Raw genomic sequence first — 19,006 nt, forward strand, 5'->3', positions numbered from 1 at the left:
CGCTGAGCGCTGCCGGCACAACGCACCCGTTCCAGAGAGAGCTCCCGGCTGGATGCAGCGGCTGGGCATGACTTCTAGCACGCTCCACAGGGAACATTTGCTGCTTCATCTCTAGGATTCGGAACATCTGTCCCTCCCTCCTTGTCTGGCTGTGACGGGGACGAACACTTTTGCCTTCCCTACCACAGCACCAGGAGGTGCAGGTGACCGCAATGAACCCGGTGAAGGGGCTGGGTGGAAGCCCCTCTTCCTCCGGGCAGCCATCTGCTGGTAAAGCAGAATTAGAACCGGGGAGCGGCACAGCCCAAGGAGCTCGGGGTAAGGCTCCAGCTCTGAATGGGGACAATCCCCCTTCCAAAAGGGATTTTGATGGGGTCACAGCAGTGACGGGTGGAGGCACCGGTCACGGAGAGGAAAGGGAAGCGCTCTGATACTCTCTGATAGCCTGAGACAATTAGGACAGGGGCGGCGATCTGCACTGACAAGTGACTGAGAGACAGCTCCCAGATGAGTCCTCCTTGGAAATTTGAGACCTAATTAAAGCAGGCCTCGGATCTCATCATTCTTCCTGCACGCCTGGGACAATGAAATACTGACTTGCGCATCTGTTCTCTATGTGTATTTGATGCAAATAAGAAAGAAGTCTGTAAATACATCAAAAACCATACTTTATTTTATGTATAGCAATACAATTTACATATTAAATAACACTATAATAGAATGATTTGATATAGTTTTAAACATAACAAAAAGAAGATCCTTCAAGTTACAAAAAAACCCAAAACAAACAAAACAAAAAATCTCCCTCAAAATACTCCCTCCCACCCTGTCCCAAAAGCAAACACCACATTTTTTTTTTCTGAATGGATCAATGAGACAAACGTATCCAGTGACTGGCTAAGTCTAATTCCTATTGCACACACTGACAATGGAATCGAAAAAAAATCCAACTTTCACAATCACTGCCCCAAAGAAATGACATGTGTGGAAATCTTTTTGGAGTGTGATGATGGTGTCTCACTACCTTGATACACAGAAGGTATGTATTCACATAGCCACCACAGAACTAGGAAGGAGGTGAAACTAGAAAAAAATTAGCTTTATATGAAAATATAAAATTCTATGATTATATACCATAGATACAAAGTTCCCAGAAGATGCTTATCCAAGCAACAAAATATTTACAGTTTTAATGGTTTCGCTATTTAAAAATGAAGGAAAAGAAAATATGAGTAGACACGAATGCTTAGGTCTTTAGAAACAATGGCTGCTTGCTAGTTTCAAATGTTCTAACACAACAAAAAAAGTCACTACCCCAAATGTTGGAGAGTTGTGACATTGTATAAAATTGACTATCTCCTCTTTTGGAGACGTTTATTCTTAAAACTCAAGATATTTTTCTTGAAATTAATTATCCTCTGTAGAAAATGCTTCCCTTTGCAAAGAGTTAACAAAAACACTAAAAACAGTTTAACAGCTAAGACAAAGTAGAGGCCAAATCTCGTCATTACAGTTCCTTCTCTTTCTCTATCTTTGCATTCCTTCTCCTTTGATAAGTAAAGCCAATGCAGTTCACATTGTTAAAATGGCAACAAAGAGAAGAAAAGCAAAGGGGTAACAATAAGAGTTGAATTACGTCTGTCAAAAATTAAAAAAAAGAAAAAAAAAAAGAGAAAAGAAAGAACAGCAATGCAGTGGATTAACAAATCGGCATTTTCCCTTCATATAAAAATTCACTGGCACCATTTGAACATAAACTTCAAAACTCAGGGTTTGATGTCCAAAGACATGAATTTGAGAAAGATTGCTAAATCTTTAAGACAACTACATTTTATTTTTTTTTAAATTAAGTCGGTTTTGTTTTGCTGAGAATTAGTAGTATGTATCTTTGGTAGAATTGATATCTATATTTTTAGCTTTTAAATAAAATATATCAGCTTAAAAAAAAAGATTACTAAGAAGGCAGTTGTGCTGTTTCACAAAGAGTCTTCTCCTAATGTTCCAATACATCACTCGGGGTTCAAGCAATTCAAGCAGTCAGAAACTGGAAAAACAACTGAAAAGTTGCAGATCCTGTGAAGGAGTCCACTAACCTTGAACAGACCCACAGCACGGAAACAGTCGCACACGGGAAGTAGGTCAAGGGTTTGGGATTTTTTTTTCCTGTTCCTAAATGCAGATTTGGGAACGGACACTTTGAAATACTAAGGACAAATGCTGCTTTGAAGTGAAAGATTTTAGAGCTTGGTCTTGCTGAAGAATCAGCCTGCTAACCTGTGTGTGCGGGCAGTCCTACCAGCCCTTCCAGCGCCTCGTGCCCATGCCAAGTCAATGCCACGTCACTCACGTCCAGGGGTGTCACCAGTTTCAGATGTTACAATGACACAGCAGCTTTCCAAGCATTCCCTCTTGGAAAGCTTGGCTATTTTTATGGGCTCGACACATAGAAGTCTTTTATGTCTTTCACATGGTCTGCAGGTGCAAACACATGCAAGAGATGGAGAAATCATATCTTAGAAATGTAGACACACATGCACACACACTTCCATCCAGTGCTTCCTTGTTCCTCAGGGCTGTTGCTGAGGACATTTTACGGGGATACACTTACGCACTCCTAATTTGCAGGCCTGCACATTGCTTGGGAGCTTCTGATGCTTGAAAAATGTCCCGAGCAAATGCCAAGACGTGGTTACAGCGCGAGGGCTGGCGTGGCGAAAGCAAGGCTGCGATGCGCAGCGTGGGGCTTGGCCAGACAGACCCGAGAGCATCTCAGCGGGGAGCTGCAAGCGCAGACCTCTGAACGCAACACATTCAGTCCTTCTGCAGTCCCAGGGAAAGAGGGGCAAGTCCATGGAGGAGAGCAGGACTGCAGCTGCTTACAGCAGGACAGATTTGGCTCTAACACGCTCCTAATCCTGACCTTTACAAGCAATTCCTAGCTTCATCCACTTCAAGCCTAATGCATCATCTATTGGTTATCTGACTGTTAACACAGCTCTTAACACACAGCTTAATCCCCCCCTAAGAAAAAATCCATGGAGAAGTCATACGACATCAGTGTAAATTACTTCCTCATGGATTAAGCCCCAAGCAAGTGTTTCAGATGTGGGAAAATGCCAATGCAAATACATGAATTTCCAAAGCGTCTACCAAAGTTCAACCCCACAGCCTTCCTTCATTGATTTTTAAAACTCGTGAGAAGGTAAGGGATTAAACCAGGGGTATTCAGACAGCGTGTCACGAGCCACAGTTATCTTCCATCATGCCACTGAAATGAAAAGTAATCAGCTAAAAGTACTGAGCAAATCCAACCCTCTCGATGCCTGCAGTAATCTGTGTCACTTTGCTCTTGTCAGGGTCTGAACTCATTCCTTCTCTCTACACCTCCCCAGGAACTTAAACACTTCAGGTTGAACTGAGCAAAATCCCCCGTACCGGCTGGAATTGCCTGGGGCTGGGATCACGGCTGGGGGTGCAAGGGGGGGCTCAGCAGCCTCGTGCCAGCACGCACTGCTCAGCACACCCTCGGCAAAACCTTGCTGGCAGGCAGCGATGCCTGAAAACTTACTGCAACAATTCCTTCTCCTCACTGGGCTGTAGCGACCAGGGAGCCCGACTCAACTCCTACCACACGTAAACTGACTCACTCGGTGTGGGGCTGTCCCAGGGCAAGGGGATGCAAACTACATTTGGAAAATTTTGCACGTTTTATTTGGACTAGCTGGTGCTGGACATGGCATTTCCCTAGAGAAACCATGGATATATTCCACTGTTCAGCATTAGCAGTTATTTGGACCACTTGTATCGAGGGAATTCAACAAATTGATTAAGTAAAAGGTAACTATGCAAAAGGTTGCTGATGAACTCTTAAATATATTGGTGCTGGAATTAATCAAGTGCATCCATAATAGGAAATCTTTCCCTTATTAAAAATAAAAGGCCAGATGTTAGCACATACCAGTTCGTGTAGCTCCTCTGCTCTCAGTTTGTACCTCATGAGGTTCTCAACCAAAATGCTTGCTTTCGATATAAATTCCACTTTCAGCTTCCTTCTGTGTAAAAAATCCACAGAACCTTCCTCTTAGCTAAGCTTCCTCCTCGCCCTCCCCCCTCCAACAGAATAAGTGGGTTTTTCCTTGCCACATTTCTGTATCCTAGCAAGGCCGGAGTGGCAGAAATTGATGGTTTTACATTAAATGAAATATATGCTGTAATATTTTGACAAGTCCTGAAAAATACAATGCAGGTTTTGTGCAGTTGAAATTTAGAAGAAATTAATGCCATAAATATGGGATAGTGCCTGTAACTGTATACCAAATGTCAGGGTGGTTGAAACGACACAGTTCGTTCTCAAGGCAGATTCAATAACCCCTCCCTACTCAGCAGAGCTATGAAGGACATGATTAGCTTTAACTCTCAGGAGAATTAAGTATGTGCTTACTTCTTTTGTTAAATGAGGATGAGCCTTGTTGAATTGCAACCAAATACAAAAGGGAGCCAATAAAAATGTATAATTAAATGCTCCAAACAATAATTCAAATTATTTATATAATCTGGAGGAAAAACACTTCAGGGGTGTGGGAGGGAAAACACAATAAACTAGGTTTGTGCTAAAGAATTAGTCTGGCAAAATAAAAAGAGGGAGAATGGAACTTTATAGGTAGTTTTTTTATTAGTTTGCTTCACCAGTAAATATGGATCAGTACTTTATGTTTTAGCACTAAAGTATGAAAATTACACACCTGTAAAAATGGCATCTAACAGTTATGAAATTAAGAAACGCCTGTCATCATGTAACATACCATTAGGTGTGAGGTCATATTCAAGAAATAGTAAGGAAATTAATGTGTTTAAAATATTGAATAGCTTAGTAATGTAAAATATTGCTACCTTCGATATATCTGAAAACAGGTCTGATTTTGGGTTATAGTAGATTTCTTACTGTATTGGCTCTGATGAAAATAAAAACAAAATACTTTCCCAACACGGGGCCAGTTAAAAAACTAAAATTGACATTTTTCTGAGTAAATGGGGAAACTTTGAAACTGTAAGTTCAAAACCTATCACTGTGTCCCACATATGAATCGCATCTAATTTATAATTATATTGTATGTAATTCGTATATTCCATGTGAAGCAAGTCTTATGTCTGTGAGTGTACAAACAGCAATGTGAAACAATACAGAAATAATTGTTTCTGCTCCACAAGGCTATTACACCTTCACTGTAGCTAATAATCACCTGCCACATTTTGTCAAAAAAGGATGAACGCTGCTCATCCACTCCACTGGAATGCAGAATACCATCACAAAACTGTGACATGATAATTAAAATAATAAATATGGTATGAAGGGGTACAGTATCTGTCGTAGAAAGAATCCACCTGGCCTAGCATTCAAGATTTAAGATTCAAGGGTCACTGTAGTCAGCAAAACTTCACTGCATTTAAACGAAACAGAAAAAGCATGTTTGTTGTCATGGAATGTCACATCGGGGCTTGTTTTGTATTAGAATATTATAGGCAGTAACACTGATCATATAGTGCAAACTAGATAAAATTGCGTTTCACTGTGTGAAATAAACAGAGGTGCAAATGCTCAGTAGGATACCATTAAGACATAAAATGGCAAAAAATAAATATCAAAACTTTTATCAGTGTAAAAAAGTAATTGGGTTATTGTATAACCTAGAGTCTGGCAAAAAAGGCCTCAAAAAAGTTCGCTCAGTCTTCAGAAGTTCTACAAATTAAGTGCCTTTTCAGGTTTCCAATTAGACAAGAGACTCCATGCTTTCTGCGGGATCTGACTCATCACTGGCCATCACAGCACCGTTTTTGTCCAGTGTCATGGGACCGTTTCCATTTTCCTTAGTGCTGACCAAGCTTAGCATCGCCTTGTAAAGAAACTGGTACTGCTCCTGGAAAAGAAAGGACAAGTTATTTCAATCCTTCCAGCGTACGTAAGTGAGAGGCAGTTAAATTTGGCATTTCTGGGGAAGGACACAGCTATTTGTTACTAGAAGCATATGTAAAAGAGAAGAAAAATACTTAAGAGTAATTATCTGTGTTAATCTATCTTAACCTTGTCACCTCAAGATCTCAGTTTTGAGTAGATTGTATTATTCCTGATCTACTGCCCACTGAAGAGAAAAGAAGTCTTTCCACAGATACTATAAGGACACTGCAGAAGGTCCAGAATAATATAACAAACCAAACAGCATGTTGCAAGACCCCTACAGTATCATTACTATTTTTCCAGCAACCAGGGCATGCATCCAGTTCCCTTATTTTCCTCTTTATTCCATTACCATGCTGATTTTAAAAAACAACATACAATTTATGGACATTATATGATTTCATACAATGAATTCGATGTGTCAATTCCTTGATAATTGTTCCACACACAACTTCTAAATACATAAATGTGTTAGATCAGCTGTTGGCTTAAATTCCAAGAGGAGGAATGAGGACAGAGCAAGGAGGCATTCACAGCTACTCAGTTCCAAGGCATCAGCAGATCAGTGTACCCCAGGCACTGAGTTATGGCCAAACTCACCTTTGGGGTTATCTCTGGGAAGGCCCAACAGGCTGGGAATATAGCAAACAGAACGAGGTAAGGCCCCACACCTCCAACCATCCAGACCTTACCTGGGCGAACACTATTTGGGGCAAAACTGTGCTAGAGGTGGGACTAATGCTCAAACAATACAGGAGTGCAGGACTGTATCTGAGCCCACAGCTCAGGCTGTTCCCTCGTACAGGCAGAGCCACGCACGCCCTGCCAAGGGCTCTTGGTGCACGCAGACTGAAGAGCTCCTCTGCTGAAGGTTTTCCTCCCTTCAGCATTCCCTGCCCTGCTGCACCCTTTGGATCACAATTTACAGGGCTGGCAGGGGGGTGCTGACAAGCTGAAAGGCCTGCCTGAACAGCGACCCCCTAGCTGTGTGAGAAATAAGCTTAATTGCAAATCAAGACTGCAGGTTTGAGGTTTATAAAAAATGACAATAATACAAAAAAAGCCCAAATGCAACTTCTGCTTGGTAGCAGAAGCAATAGACTTGATAATATACACAATACATGTTTCAGTTCATGCTTTTGGTCTCAAATGAAAACCTTGTAAACTCTCCATTTATATCCCATTTAAAAACTTACAATGTCTGTAAATACTCCAGGCCGCATAAGATTTATCATCTTTGCCACCTGGAAAACATCGACAGCATTTTCATTCTCCAGCTGCTGGGACAGAGTGGTAAGGGCACATAGCGTTCCCGCTGACACAGCTCCATACCTGAAAAACCACACCAAAAGGATAAGATACTCAGAAAAATACCGGGGCACGTTGACAAAGAGCTAGGAAAATGTCAGTATAGCCTTATTTGATTACCATAGTTCGTCTTTATATCTAGTAAATGCTTGCTTTACGCTGGCTATTTTTCAGTCATTTTAATTAAAAAAAAATAGACATTTGATGGTACACTAGTCATTTCAGGATATCTGCGGTATTCAATATGAAGAATTGTATCAACAGAAGAATGTGAGCCATTTAAAAATACCCAGCTTGCAGAGTATAAAAATGAAATCAGTTCTCACATGCCACATGTACTGAAAGCATCTGCATTGTAGCCGAGTGTATTTTAAATTCATTAGTGGGAGCTCAAGCAAAACATAAATGATTAGAAAGAAATGCACCTTGCCTCTTCCTTTGCATCAGACAACTATATAAAACTAACAGGGATATGAGGTGCTCACAAGGAAATGGGGCACCTTGAAGTCCTCTTTAGGTCCAATTCATAAGCAAAACGCAACATTCCCACGTTGGGCACCCAAGAGACATTACGGATTCTGACAAATTGAGCTGGGCTGTCACTTAATAAGAACCTGAGCAATGGTTATTCGTCAGGAGAATGACTCAGAATGTGTCCTCAAGACAACTGGGCAGGTAGAAACCTTACTGCTGCTAAGTCTGTGGGTATGCTTTAGTCATGCGTGCAGTTGTGGGGTAGGGGATGAAGGATCTTATGCAACAGGGGCTCATAACTGCTTCTGAGGAGCCTCAGCTGAGCTCTGCTCTCCCAGTATTCAGGAGACTGAAATTCTGTCCTGGTTTTGTGAAGTCTGCTCTGTGACTTTGAGAAAGTCTGCGTCTAAATGTCCCAACCTGTAAAAGGCGGACATTGGTGCTGACTTACTCTGCAAACTGTTTGGAGAACTGTACATGAAAACTTCAATAATCGGCAAGTACTGCGCTGCCATCTGGTACAATAAGATTACCACTAGGATTTTTTACAACATTCCTGTGGAAATCAAGACATATGCTGACTTAATTTCATATGATTTTTGCAAACTCAATTTGCCTAGAAATTGGAAGCAGAAATCAGATCACAATAGACCTGCTATTTTTGACGAAAAGTCTCCAGAAGAAGCAGGGCTTCTGCAGAACTACAGAGATGGCTGCGACTGATCATCTACAGGGACAGAGGACAAAGTGCCCAGTGCATGGGCCTGGTGGGACACAACTAAAGGCCTCTTGGGGCCTAATGGCTCTGTTTCTACTTGAGTTGATTATCGCCAGCTCCCAACAATCTGAAGGCTTTTCTCTCTGAAAATTATGCAACAAATTTTCATCTAGTTGCCTACATATGGGCAGTTATATTTAAAGTTCTTGACAACTGTCTCCAGTTGGAATTTCTGAACTACTTTGAAATGCTGTTATCGAGTTCATCCCACCATGTACTTCCTAAATACCACATGCATTTAGTATCTGCAAATTCATAGATTTGGAATTAATCTGCAGTTGTAATTACTAGTGGATTATGTGATACAGTAGTTGCATGTAGTAAAGGGAAATTTTTGTTTTCAGCTACATTTGCTCAGGCTTCAGTAAAAAGCAGAATCCACATTATGTATTAGGCATAAAAGTAAAATCATTGAATATGACAAATAAACCAAAAAAGCAATTTACAGAAAGAATGACTCAGCAACTTGTTAGAAATGTGATTTTGAATAATTTTTTTTTTTTGGTCTAGCATGAAATGCCCAGATCAATAATGGTTCCAATTTTGTAAAACGTAATCTTAAGTACTGCAAGAGCAGCAAAACCTTACTTCAGACTACCCAAAGCATGAATATTAAAAACTAGCCTGGAATTAATAAGTGCTGGCAAAAGCCAACAGAGCTCTCACTGTGCATTAGCAAGGCAGGAAACAGTGGGAGAAAAACCACTTCCTGCAGCCCAAGGCACCATTTGTGGAGTCTGCTGGGAAAAACCTGTTGCAGCAGCACACACTGATGTGAAGTGAAAGCTCCTTCAGCAACAGCAGATATCAGCACGCAATCACACATCAGCGCAAAGGCTGATCTGACCTCTGAAATACCAGAGTATGCTAATAACATTTTTGCACAGAAGGTGAAGATTTCTATGACTTTTCCACTAACTCTCCTTTGTAGCAATGGCAGAAGGTTTAACGGACTTGAGTGCAGGAGGCTTGAAGGGGTAGCAGTTGTTTACGCTGGCTTGGTGTTTGCTCTAAGGGCGACTCAAGCAGTGTCAGAAATCAGGCTTTCTCGGGATTTTAATGGCAGAATGACTCCACGAAGCACCGTGCCCACCAGGAAACAGCTCCTTCCAAAACCAGGCCTGTTAGACCCAGGCTTCAGCTTCATAGTAACAGTATTTTGCAGCTCCATGATGTGTGCAAAGCAATAACATTCAATGCAATATTTAGTATCTTATATAACTGGGCATTCAAGCATAGCTGGCAAGAAAATGCTCACCATTACACAACAAAAGAGACGAGTGTTGGGGGATGCTGGCCCTGTGTTAGCAGGCTCCTTCCATTTGGCACCGTATGGGCCCCTTGGAGTGTTTTGGGGGAAGCAGAAGGAAGGAAAATAAATCTGTTCACAGATAACCTAGGCTCCTTCTCACAAGACACTGCTGCTCATACTGAGACACGGCTGAGCTGAGCTTGTTCTATGCCTCACCTGGCATGTTAAACCTCAGTTATCAGACAGGAGCTCAGGGCTGTTTTGAAAGTGGTTTCCATAAGCCCTTACCAGGCTGCTCAAAGCCTTACCTAAACCAGGGCTCTGCTGGCTTCTGAAACCTGTTGTAGAATCTGTACGGGATATCTCCATGTACAAAAGAACCCAAAATGCATACAAAGCAAGAAAAAAAGATGACATACTCATCATGAACTATGGTGGGGCCATCCCTTGTTAAGGCCTCTTCCTTGATTACATTGATAAGTTCAAAGGTACTGCTTATGGGAGCATCTGGGTTTGGCCATTTAGGACACTGAAAGTGGCGGACTTCCAGAACGTAGTCATCCTGAAATGAAAAAACAGCCTAGGCATTAGCTACTTTACTTTCACATTTATCCACTCCATGTAGAAAGAGCTTCTCTACCAACTGGAAGAGATGCCTTCTTCTTCCACACAGTGTATATATAAAAAAAGAAAGATGCATAGCTCTATAGCAGCTCCGTGAACACCCTAAAATAATACAACTTTAACAAAATGTTTAGTTGATGAAGATTTTATATTTAATTTCAGAGCCTATATCCATATACACCTTCTCTCAGAGCCAATAGCTCAAAAGTCAAACAAGAGAAGAGTAACCAAGGAATCTAAATTTACCAGGGCTTGCAAACCAATGTTTTGCAGCAAAATCCAGCTGCGATTCCAATACCAAACTAGAGATAGGCTTGTAGCTCAAAAGAAATGTGCTTAATAAGCAAACTCCCTTAACTCCCCGAATAATTACACTATAATATTGACATTTATAAGCACAAATAGGACAATAAACCTTGGTGTAGTTTACAAAGAATAATTCCATCTACTTTTGCAATTTCTGAATGAAAAACAATGTCTTCACTTTCAAATATTCACACGTTAAATTTGACAGCCTCACTAGCTAGAAGGATCTACCTGAAGTAGAAAATGTGAGAGGGGGAAGGAGCCAACAAGAACACCTTTCCCCAGTGAGCAACATGCATTCACGGGCATTTACAAGTATATAGTTTTCAAAATTGTTTGTGAACTCGTCATTTGTCATATTTAAATGATATCAACAACATTTTGGAGAAGAGCCAAGACCCACGTTTGGAGGTTTATTTTACCTGGGTAGCTTCAAGGATAAAGTCATGGATGATAATTTGCTCTTCATTAGAGAGGCACAGTCTGTCTTTGCTGATAAGGGTCACAGTAAAGGCCTCACAGTTCATGGATTCCTCGCGACTTGGCCAGTACACAAACTCATCTTCTGCCTGGAGGAATGAAACAACACACTACTGCAGTCTTTCACATAACTTGTGTGTGACTGAGAAATCCAGCGGATCAAAAAATTGGTTTGATAAACAGAGATGATCAGGAGCTGATCTTTACAAGCCCTTTTTGTCTAAAACAAACCTACTATTAGTCTACTAGTAGTCAGTAAGCCTGCCAGATCCCTCCTTTGTGTGTCCAAACAGGTAACGTCTGCTTTTAATTGGTTTCATAGGGAAATGGTTATCTTACCTCACTCGTACTTAACCTTTGTATTATATCCCAGGCTTTATTACCTCCTGCCTAGACAGTTTTGCATGAAAGGCAGACACCTGTTTAGAGAAAAATCATTAACCTTTAATAATTAATTGCTTATTATTTTAATTTATATTTTTTGTGGCCTAATCCAAAACTCAAGGGTATTAGTGGAAGGTCTGTGGATCAGGTCTAGGTAGAAGAGTGATGTATACTTCGGAGTGGAATTTTTACAGGTGGGGGGAAGAATGAGGAAGAAAGAAGACACCCAAACTCATGAGAAAACAGGAGCTATGAACCCACTTCATCCCTCTGCAGCCATGAACGTGTCTCTAAAAACAGGCTTATTTCTGTGGGCCTGGAGCTTTCATGCACATGATCTGCAAGACACCCTTGGGACTTCGGTCTTAAATGAAAACAGTCCCGAAAACAGGACCTCGGATCCTAAGTGTTCTGAGTGCTCTGCAAATTCCACCCTCAGCGTGCAGAGGCATCAGCAACCCGTGTAACATTGCTGAACACTGTGGAAGTGACCTGTTCTTCGATGCGACAGGTTCTCACAGCAGGCATTATGGTCCCATCCTTTGGCATTAAACATTTGTCACCTTGATGCTGTCCCAGTTCTGTTCCACCCCTCCTCAGCAGCCAAGACAACTCAAACCAAACACTGAGCCAACATAAGGGTGCTAATGCTCTGCTAGCCAACCTCCACGCTGGGCACCATGAAGATGAAAGTGGGCACCAGACATCCTTACAAGGGATATGGTCGTGGCCGGTGCTTCTCCTTTGCCCTTTATATCACTAATGTTCTGCTGAGCTAGTCCACAGAGTTGTAAAGACAAGAGCAGCCTCTTCATTTCTACCTGACACGTTTTCATTTTGTTAGTACTTTGTGATTCAATCTTATTTCTCTGAACACTCTTTGCCTTGCGGTGCCTGCAATCCCTTTCATCACACTGCACACAGGGAGCATATCGACTGCTGCCTCTTTAGTAGCGCCTCACGACTGCTATTTTCCTGCTGTAGTGGAGGTGGTTTCTCTACCATTCTCAGCTACAATTGTCTCTGCATCTCAGTTATGCATGCAAGAAAAAATGAACCATTTAGTTCCTAATCCTTTTCATCGTGCCCTCTTGAGACATGCTAGTAAATCTGGAAGCAGTGATTAGCACTTCACCTGTGTCACTTGCTTCTCTCTGTCTCGTTAACTCCACTTAAATTAACATACGTTTGCTTTTTGCTTACATCAAAAATAACTTTTGTAACCTTTCCCAGCCTGAAGTCTTGCATGGCTTTAGTCTTAAACCCCCTGGAAACAACTGACTTATCCTAATGTCCCTGCTTCGTATTTCTGCTCCTGTCAAAGTCCTCACCCATGGCCCTGGCCAGACAGTAACGTCACTGCCTTACATCCTGCCAGCCAGGTAACCCACAGGAGCTTCGCAGAGGCTGTCATCGCCAGCATGCTGCCTGGGAGCACTGTGGTCTGCTCCAGCTCGCTGCAGTTTATGCTGTCTTTCCCAAGGGTGAGGGCAGAAAGGAAGAGTAGAAAACAGGCCCCACACCTAGGAACTTATCTATTTGTGACAAGCTTAGGGCAAAGTTTGAGAAGGTGGCCCCCAAACTGGCTTTTCTTTCCACCAGAAAATAGCCATAGCACATATCTACATGAGCGGCCTGCTGGGCTGAGTGACTGCCACACAGTGCAGGGAGGGAAGCGTCTCACTCACCAGGCTCTGGTTGTCCGGCAGCATGACGATGATCTGTGCATTGTGATCCCAGATCATTCGCCAGAAATCTTTAGTTGTATGTGGCAGCGGATGTTGGGTTATGATGAACTCGTTACTCCTGTAGTAGCCCTTTTGCAGGAAAACAAACCGCAGTTACTTACTGCCTTCAACACTTTTAGAGCATTAATTTTATCTTTGGGGACACATAATGACCCTATTTCATTTTATTCCACAATATTTTCACACAGACTATAATTTTGTAACTCCATTTCCATCCTGCAGAGTCTCCGTTGTTTTCATTTACTCTAAATCCCAGTATTTATTTGACTGTATCTCATGGAAATACACATTCCACCTAAATGCATCTTGTATTTAATTTTTTTAGGCAACAATCTTTAATAAAACACAGTTAATAGCTTTACATTATGGGGAAGGTGTTAAAATCTCATCTGTTAATACACAGCCATTACATACAGAATTAAGACAATTACAGGCATCTGGTATTTAGCACCTTAGAATTGATTTTACTTTGTAATTAGGTGTTGGCTTCCTCACCATGATATAAGAGGCATTAATGTAATCAGTTCCCTTCATTCCAGGCAGCGGTGCCAGGCCCACTCTAGCACGCTCAGCTATAAGATAAAGAAAAGAAGAAAAAAAATATCAAAGTCTGGTCATGGCACATTGCAGAAAGCAAGAATTTCTCAGACGTTAACAAACCAAATACTGTGCAGCTCCCATCTCCCCCAGGAGTAGGCCAGCACTTTAACCGTGTTAAAGCATTGCCTGCTAACACAGGATATAAAAGAGAATGTTGCACAATATTCCCACAAGGACAAAGTAATTTCAGGAATCAAATTTTACTATAGCAAAGATTTTCACAGCAGGCTGAATTACCAAATAACAGTATATGCAGTGATAACAGGGGATTTAAGGTAATTCTTGACTGCAGCGTTCCATTTGTCTCCAGCAGCACACAAACCCAGCTGATTTATTTTGTTTTCCCTACCACTCTGTAGCACGACCATCACTCACTCCTCCCAGCTGGAGGGTGAGATAACCTCCTCAGACAAAGCCCTTCCCTACCAGGTAGCCCCGCAGAAGTGGCTACGTGTTCTTCAGGAGGTCTGCACTGCTCCGTGTTTGAGGGTTGGGTTCAACAACATCCTGAAGCCAACTGACAGGCTCCTACTGCCCAGCTGAAACCACTGCAATCACTGCAGCTACATGACACCAACTCTAAAGGTGCATAGGCTATTTCAGTCCATCCACCTTTGTTTTTAGCGTATATTCTTATGATTTCCCTTTTTATGACCAGCCTTCATGATGGACCAAATCTGTGCCATCATGACTTTGCACTAGGCTTGGCTACTGCCTGTCCTGTACGTTCTGTGCTTGGGGGGAAAGTGATGGGAACTACGCTGTGCTTCTGCTTGGTTTGGTGCAAGTTCATACTGTTTAGCAATCGGGCACAGATTCCGTATTAATAACTGTGAAACTGTGGCCTTGGGCACTAAATACCCGCAAATCTACAGAAGGTTTGCACAGAACAATTGAGTGTACTAGCTGAATTATAAAAAACTTGTGCCAATCACCCTGGGAGATCTCACCTGAGCTGGGATCTGTATCAAAGTAATTATCACAGTATTACATAGATTATCCCCTACCTATTTATTCAAATTCTTAAGCACTTCAAATTAACACTTCACTTGGACAGCGTATCTGGCTGACACCGTAACTATTTTCTTTTGTTCAGTTTCATCAGAATAATGGTGAAAGACAGCTTGGTCTGAACAGAATATTACAGTTCTCCTTCCTAGTGGCTCTGCCTTTTCATGCATAACACGGGGAGAATTCGCTACAAAAAGTTATGCTAGGCAGTAATCAAACTGAAGATGTGATCTTACACGGCACGACTGATGAGTTCCTGTTTTTCTCTTTGTTGCAGTCTTTCTGAGCACTGAAGCATTCCACGTATTTTGCATTACACTGTGTAACCAGCTGAAAGAGAATAAAGTAGTAAGTCACTCCTCATAGCGATCTAAATGAAGAGAGGTGGTTTCTTTGCCAACTCCTGGGAAGACGCATCAGTAGAAGAATAAACTGCATTGTTAAACTTGTTTAAAATACTCAAGATGCCAATGGAAATCATCCTTTTCATACAATATGTTTAATGGATAAAAAGATCTTTGCAGCTCTCAGCTTCGAAACATCCTGAAAATGAAGTTCCATCAAAATGTATTTTCACAGAACACTACATTTAGTTATCTTTGAGAATATATTTCAAAGACTCGCAGACATTTTCAGTCAGAAGCAGGTCTCAAGGAAGAAAAGCTAGCAAAATAAAACAGTGACAAAAAAAAAAAAAACTTTTACATTTTCTTTCAAAATAAAAGTGAGATCATTCCTGCAGAATGACTTTTTCCTGCCAGGCCTTTTGTGAACCCACCATGCCAGCGGCAGAGATCTGAGGCCATGGGTTACATTATCTGGTCTGCTAAATTTGTTCTGGGCACAATGAAAAGTCAGGGAGGCAGATCTGGATTTGAATATTCTGCCAGTGTATGGGGAATCTCTAACAGAGCAAGGAGGGTGAAGGTGGGTTTTCCATCTCCTGCACTAGCAACTCATCACTCAATGTAATTTTACTCTAAGACAGTTGAATGTGAACTACTGTCCCAAGGCATGAGCACAAGTTATTTTCTGCCAGCTCTGTGGTAGCAGCAGAAATCGGGGAAAAATTTAATAATTGCTGCTTTCTTAGTCCTGGTTTCATATCCACTCTAAACAAGATAGTGCTTAACTCACCTCTGTACTCGCAGTAGGCCTGTTGGAAGTTACAGAGTTTCTAAATATCTGTGCAACTCTAGCAGAGGAAGCCATTTCTGAAAAGGGCACTTAAATTTTTTGAAATTTTGCCATGAGTCATGAGAAAACATCTTTATACTTATAATTTAATATTTTTAATAAAAGTGGAACACTTATTTTTTTAATAACAGATGTTTTTCTTCTGTCACATTTTGTGTGTGTGTATGTTTGTACTTGTTTCTTCAATTTAATAATTAAGCATCTGGAATTTCTATACATGAATTCTGAAAATATCTTGTTCATTTGTTGAATAGCTTTGCATCTGTTAAAATTTAACAGTTTCAATTCCTCAGGTAGTTATTAAACTGAGTGAGTTTATCTGTGAAAACAGACATCATGTATAATCTTCCTATGATACACAGTCTCACAAAATAGTTTTAAATGCATTCAAATAAAATGCAATCAGAAAATCTTAGGTTTCAAATAGATCCAGGCAAACAATTTTACTTTGGCCATGATGAAAGCAGCTGTAATATAGCAAGGAAAAGCAGCAAGCATAGTTAGCATTGAGAAAGGCATATTGCTTTTCCTGGTCTTAAAACATTTTTAATTCTACAACACTGAAGTAATAAGTGGTACCAAGAACCTCATTTCATTTTGTGCTCTATATATATGCATGAGAATCACAGTTTAGAGGAAGACCTCCAGCCAAGTTACCCACACACTTAGGAACGCCCCAGCTTCCTTCGGAATGCGGAGACGAGCAGCACAGTTCAAAGCAGTATCCATGTTCCTCTTCTCACCTTTGACTCCAAAGGTATTAGTACTGATTTCCAGCAGTGCAGCTAAGACTTGTTGGACACTGAGCTTCCCAAGATGACGTGCTGTGCTAATCAAGTGTTCTGGTTTGGTTCATTATCTATGACAATAGACGGTGAAGACATGCCATGCAACACAGAGTGGAGAAATTAAGTCTCTCTGGATGGGAGTGATAAGCCTTACCTTGAACTGTTTCTCTAGTCGTGTCTTCCCTCCTATGCCGGGTATGAGGATGCTGTTAACATAACTGTGCAGCTGGTTTGCAGATACTTCAGTCTCTTTCCCAAGGATGGCTTCCAACAAGGCATCATGAATAAAAATGTACTGCTCCTAGATAAACAACAGCATGTCACGTAGGCACTTGGAATAAACTGAACAGCTGGCTTTAACTGAGGGGTAGGGCACTAAAGGAGGGCATACAAAACAAGCCACCCATGCAAATACTGCCAAATCCAGAATAAACATTTACAAGTGTAACAAATACAACTCCGAAGAAGTCATATGCAAAATCTGAAGTTTCTGGTCTAGACAAAGAGAGACATTCCTGTGCAATAGATGTGATATATTCAATACTTACAGAGGTGTAAATAAAAAATCTATTTGCTTTTTGATTGCAACATAATAATGAACATGGCTTTAAATTGAACCCCACTGCAATTGTTACCTCTGTCTGGACGAGGTAGTTGCGCTGTGTCCTGATATGTTTCAGGAAACCCAGGACATTAACTGTGCTTTTGTCTTTTATCTGTTGCAGCATACTGTCTATCACAATGTAGGTACCAGTTCTGCCAACACCAGCACTATGGAAAACATGAGAGAAACTCCATGTAATACAGCTGGACCAAAGTAAATGTTCACAACAGGAGAACAAATGCACCTGTTCCCAGACTTTCGTGTCCCTGCTAGCCTTAACCACGAAAGTTACTAAACAGAATATTTTGGTTTTCTGGGAATTTTATTGGGCACGTATTTCCTCCCATTTGTGGTAACTTGTGTGTAAGAGAAAGATGAGTGTTACACAAGCCATCGTGCCTGTGCCACTGGAGCTGGCTTGGCTTGTAGGCCAGGGCAGCAAGGATGGGGCTTCCATAGTCCTGGATTTCACAGCCTGGCTGTTTGCATGAGCTGAGACTTGGATGTGCTGCCTCCATTGCTGTTGTTACTGGTGTTGGCCAGAGGAAGCCACGTGGCAATCTACCCTGTGCCAAACTGGCGAGGTTGCTCCAGGCTGTGGGCTGTCCTGGTTGGCTTCAGCCATGAAGTAAGGCTGAAGCTTCATGGTGGAGCTGTAACGGTGCTCTGCAAATGCAGGTGGTACCAGCACTATGGCAAGGCCTGGGGGGGGGGGGGGCGGCTAACCCCGTGGAGGCAGGACTTCTGGAAGGGGAAGGGGGCAGTCCTAGGCCCAACACACAGGAAGGAGAGGGGAACCATTCAGAGTTGCTCAATGAGCTCTAACCCCATCATTTTCTCCTCTTTGCTATGATGTTGTACAGCCCCCTTGCACACAGCAATGGAGAACGCATCCTTCAGCTCATTTAAGGGAAGTGTAGGCAGGTGGAAAACAGGCTTTGAACCAGAAACTGCACAGCCACATCAGTGCAATGCTCAGCAGCTCACCATCATAATGCAGGGCTTTGCTAACGGAACTGGGATGCTTTTGCCTTGGAGATGGCTTAAAATGTAGGCAAAGCTAATTCATGTCTCCCTGCACTCCACAGGGCAGGCACACTCCTGTGCTAATAACTCATGGTGTTTGCCTTCACTGGTGTTTAAAAGAGCACACACTGCAAAATAGGCATTTGTACCATGAAGTAATTAATCACACCCATCATACCTGCAGTGCACAACCACTGGTCCCATGTCTGGGGTTCTGGCTGCAGAGGATCTCCTAACGAAGGTTAGCACAGGCAGAGCATACTCCGGCACACCCATGTCAGGCCACTGAGTGTAGTGATACTGAATAACTGTTCTCTCATTCTGGCGCCCTTTTGGGTTTCCTTTCTGACCCTGCATGCAAAGTAGGAGCAGTGAAAAAAGAAAGATTAGGAAAGAGAAGCATGCAAATATATTCAATCCTACTGGCTTGCTCGGATGAAAAAGTGCTGGACTCTTACAGAAGAAATCTTCTG

General features: G+C 41.8%; 1 protein-coding gene across 1 annotated transcript in view; it reads right to left on the minus strand.

The window, feature by feature from the left end:
• Positions 1–651: 651 nt before the first annotated feature.
• Positions 652–19,006, minus strand: part of PTPRG (protein tyrosine phosphatase receptor type G) — a 403,467-nt gene continuing 385,112 nt past the window's right edge. The window contains exons 20-29 of the mRNA XM_035547040.2: positions 18,712–18,884; positions 17,539–17,674; positions 17,058–17,204; positions 15,155–15,248; positions 13,803–13,879; positions 13,248–13,376; positions 11,118–11,264; positions 10,185–10,327; positions 7,150–7,285; positions 652–5,915 (exon numbers count right to left, since the gene is read on the minus strand). Of these exons, the coding sequence (XP_035402933.1) occupies positions 5,769–5,915; positions 7,150–7,285; positions 10,185–10,327; positions 11,118–11,264; positions 13,248–13,376; positions 13,803–13,879; positions 15,155–15,248; positions 17,058–17,204; positions 17,539–17,674; positions 18,712–18,884 (1,329 nt within the window). The 3' untranslated portion in view covers positions 652–5,768. The remainder of the gene's footprint in view (positions 5,916–7,149; positions 7,286–10,184; positions 10,328–11,117; positions 11,265–13,247; positions 13,377–13,802; positions 13,880–15,154; positions 15,249–17,057; positions 17,205–17,538; positions 17,675–18,711; positions 18,885–19,006) is intronic.

Source organism: Cygnus atratus, chromosome 10, assembly GCF_013377495.2.
Source record: "Cygnus atratus isolate AKBS03 ecotype Queensland, Australia chromosome 10, CAtr_DNAZoo_HiC_assembly, whole genome shotgun sequence".
Taxonomy (NCBI): domain Eukaryota; kingdom Metazoa; phylum Chordata; class Aves; order Anseriformes; family Anatidae; genus Cygnus; species Cygnus atratus.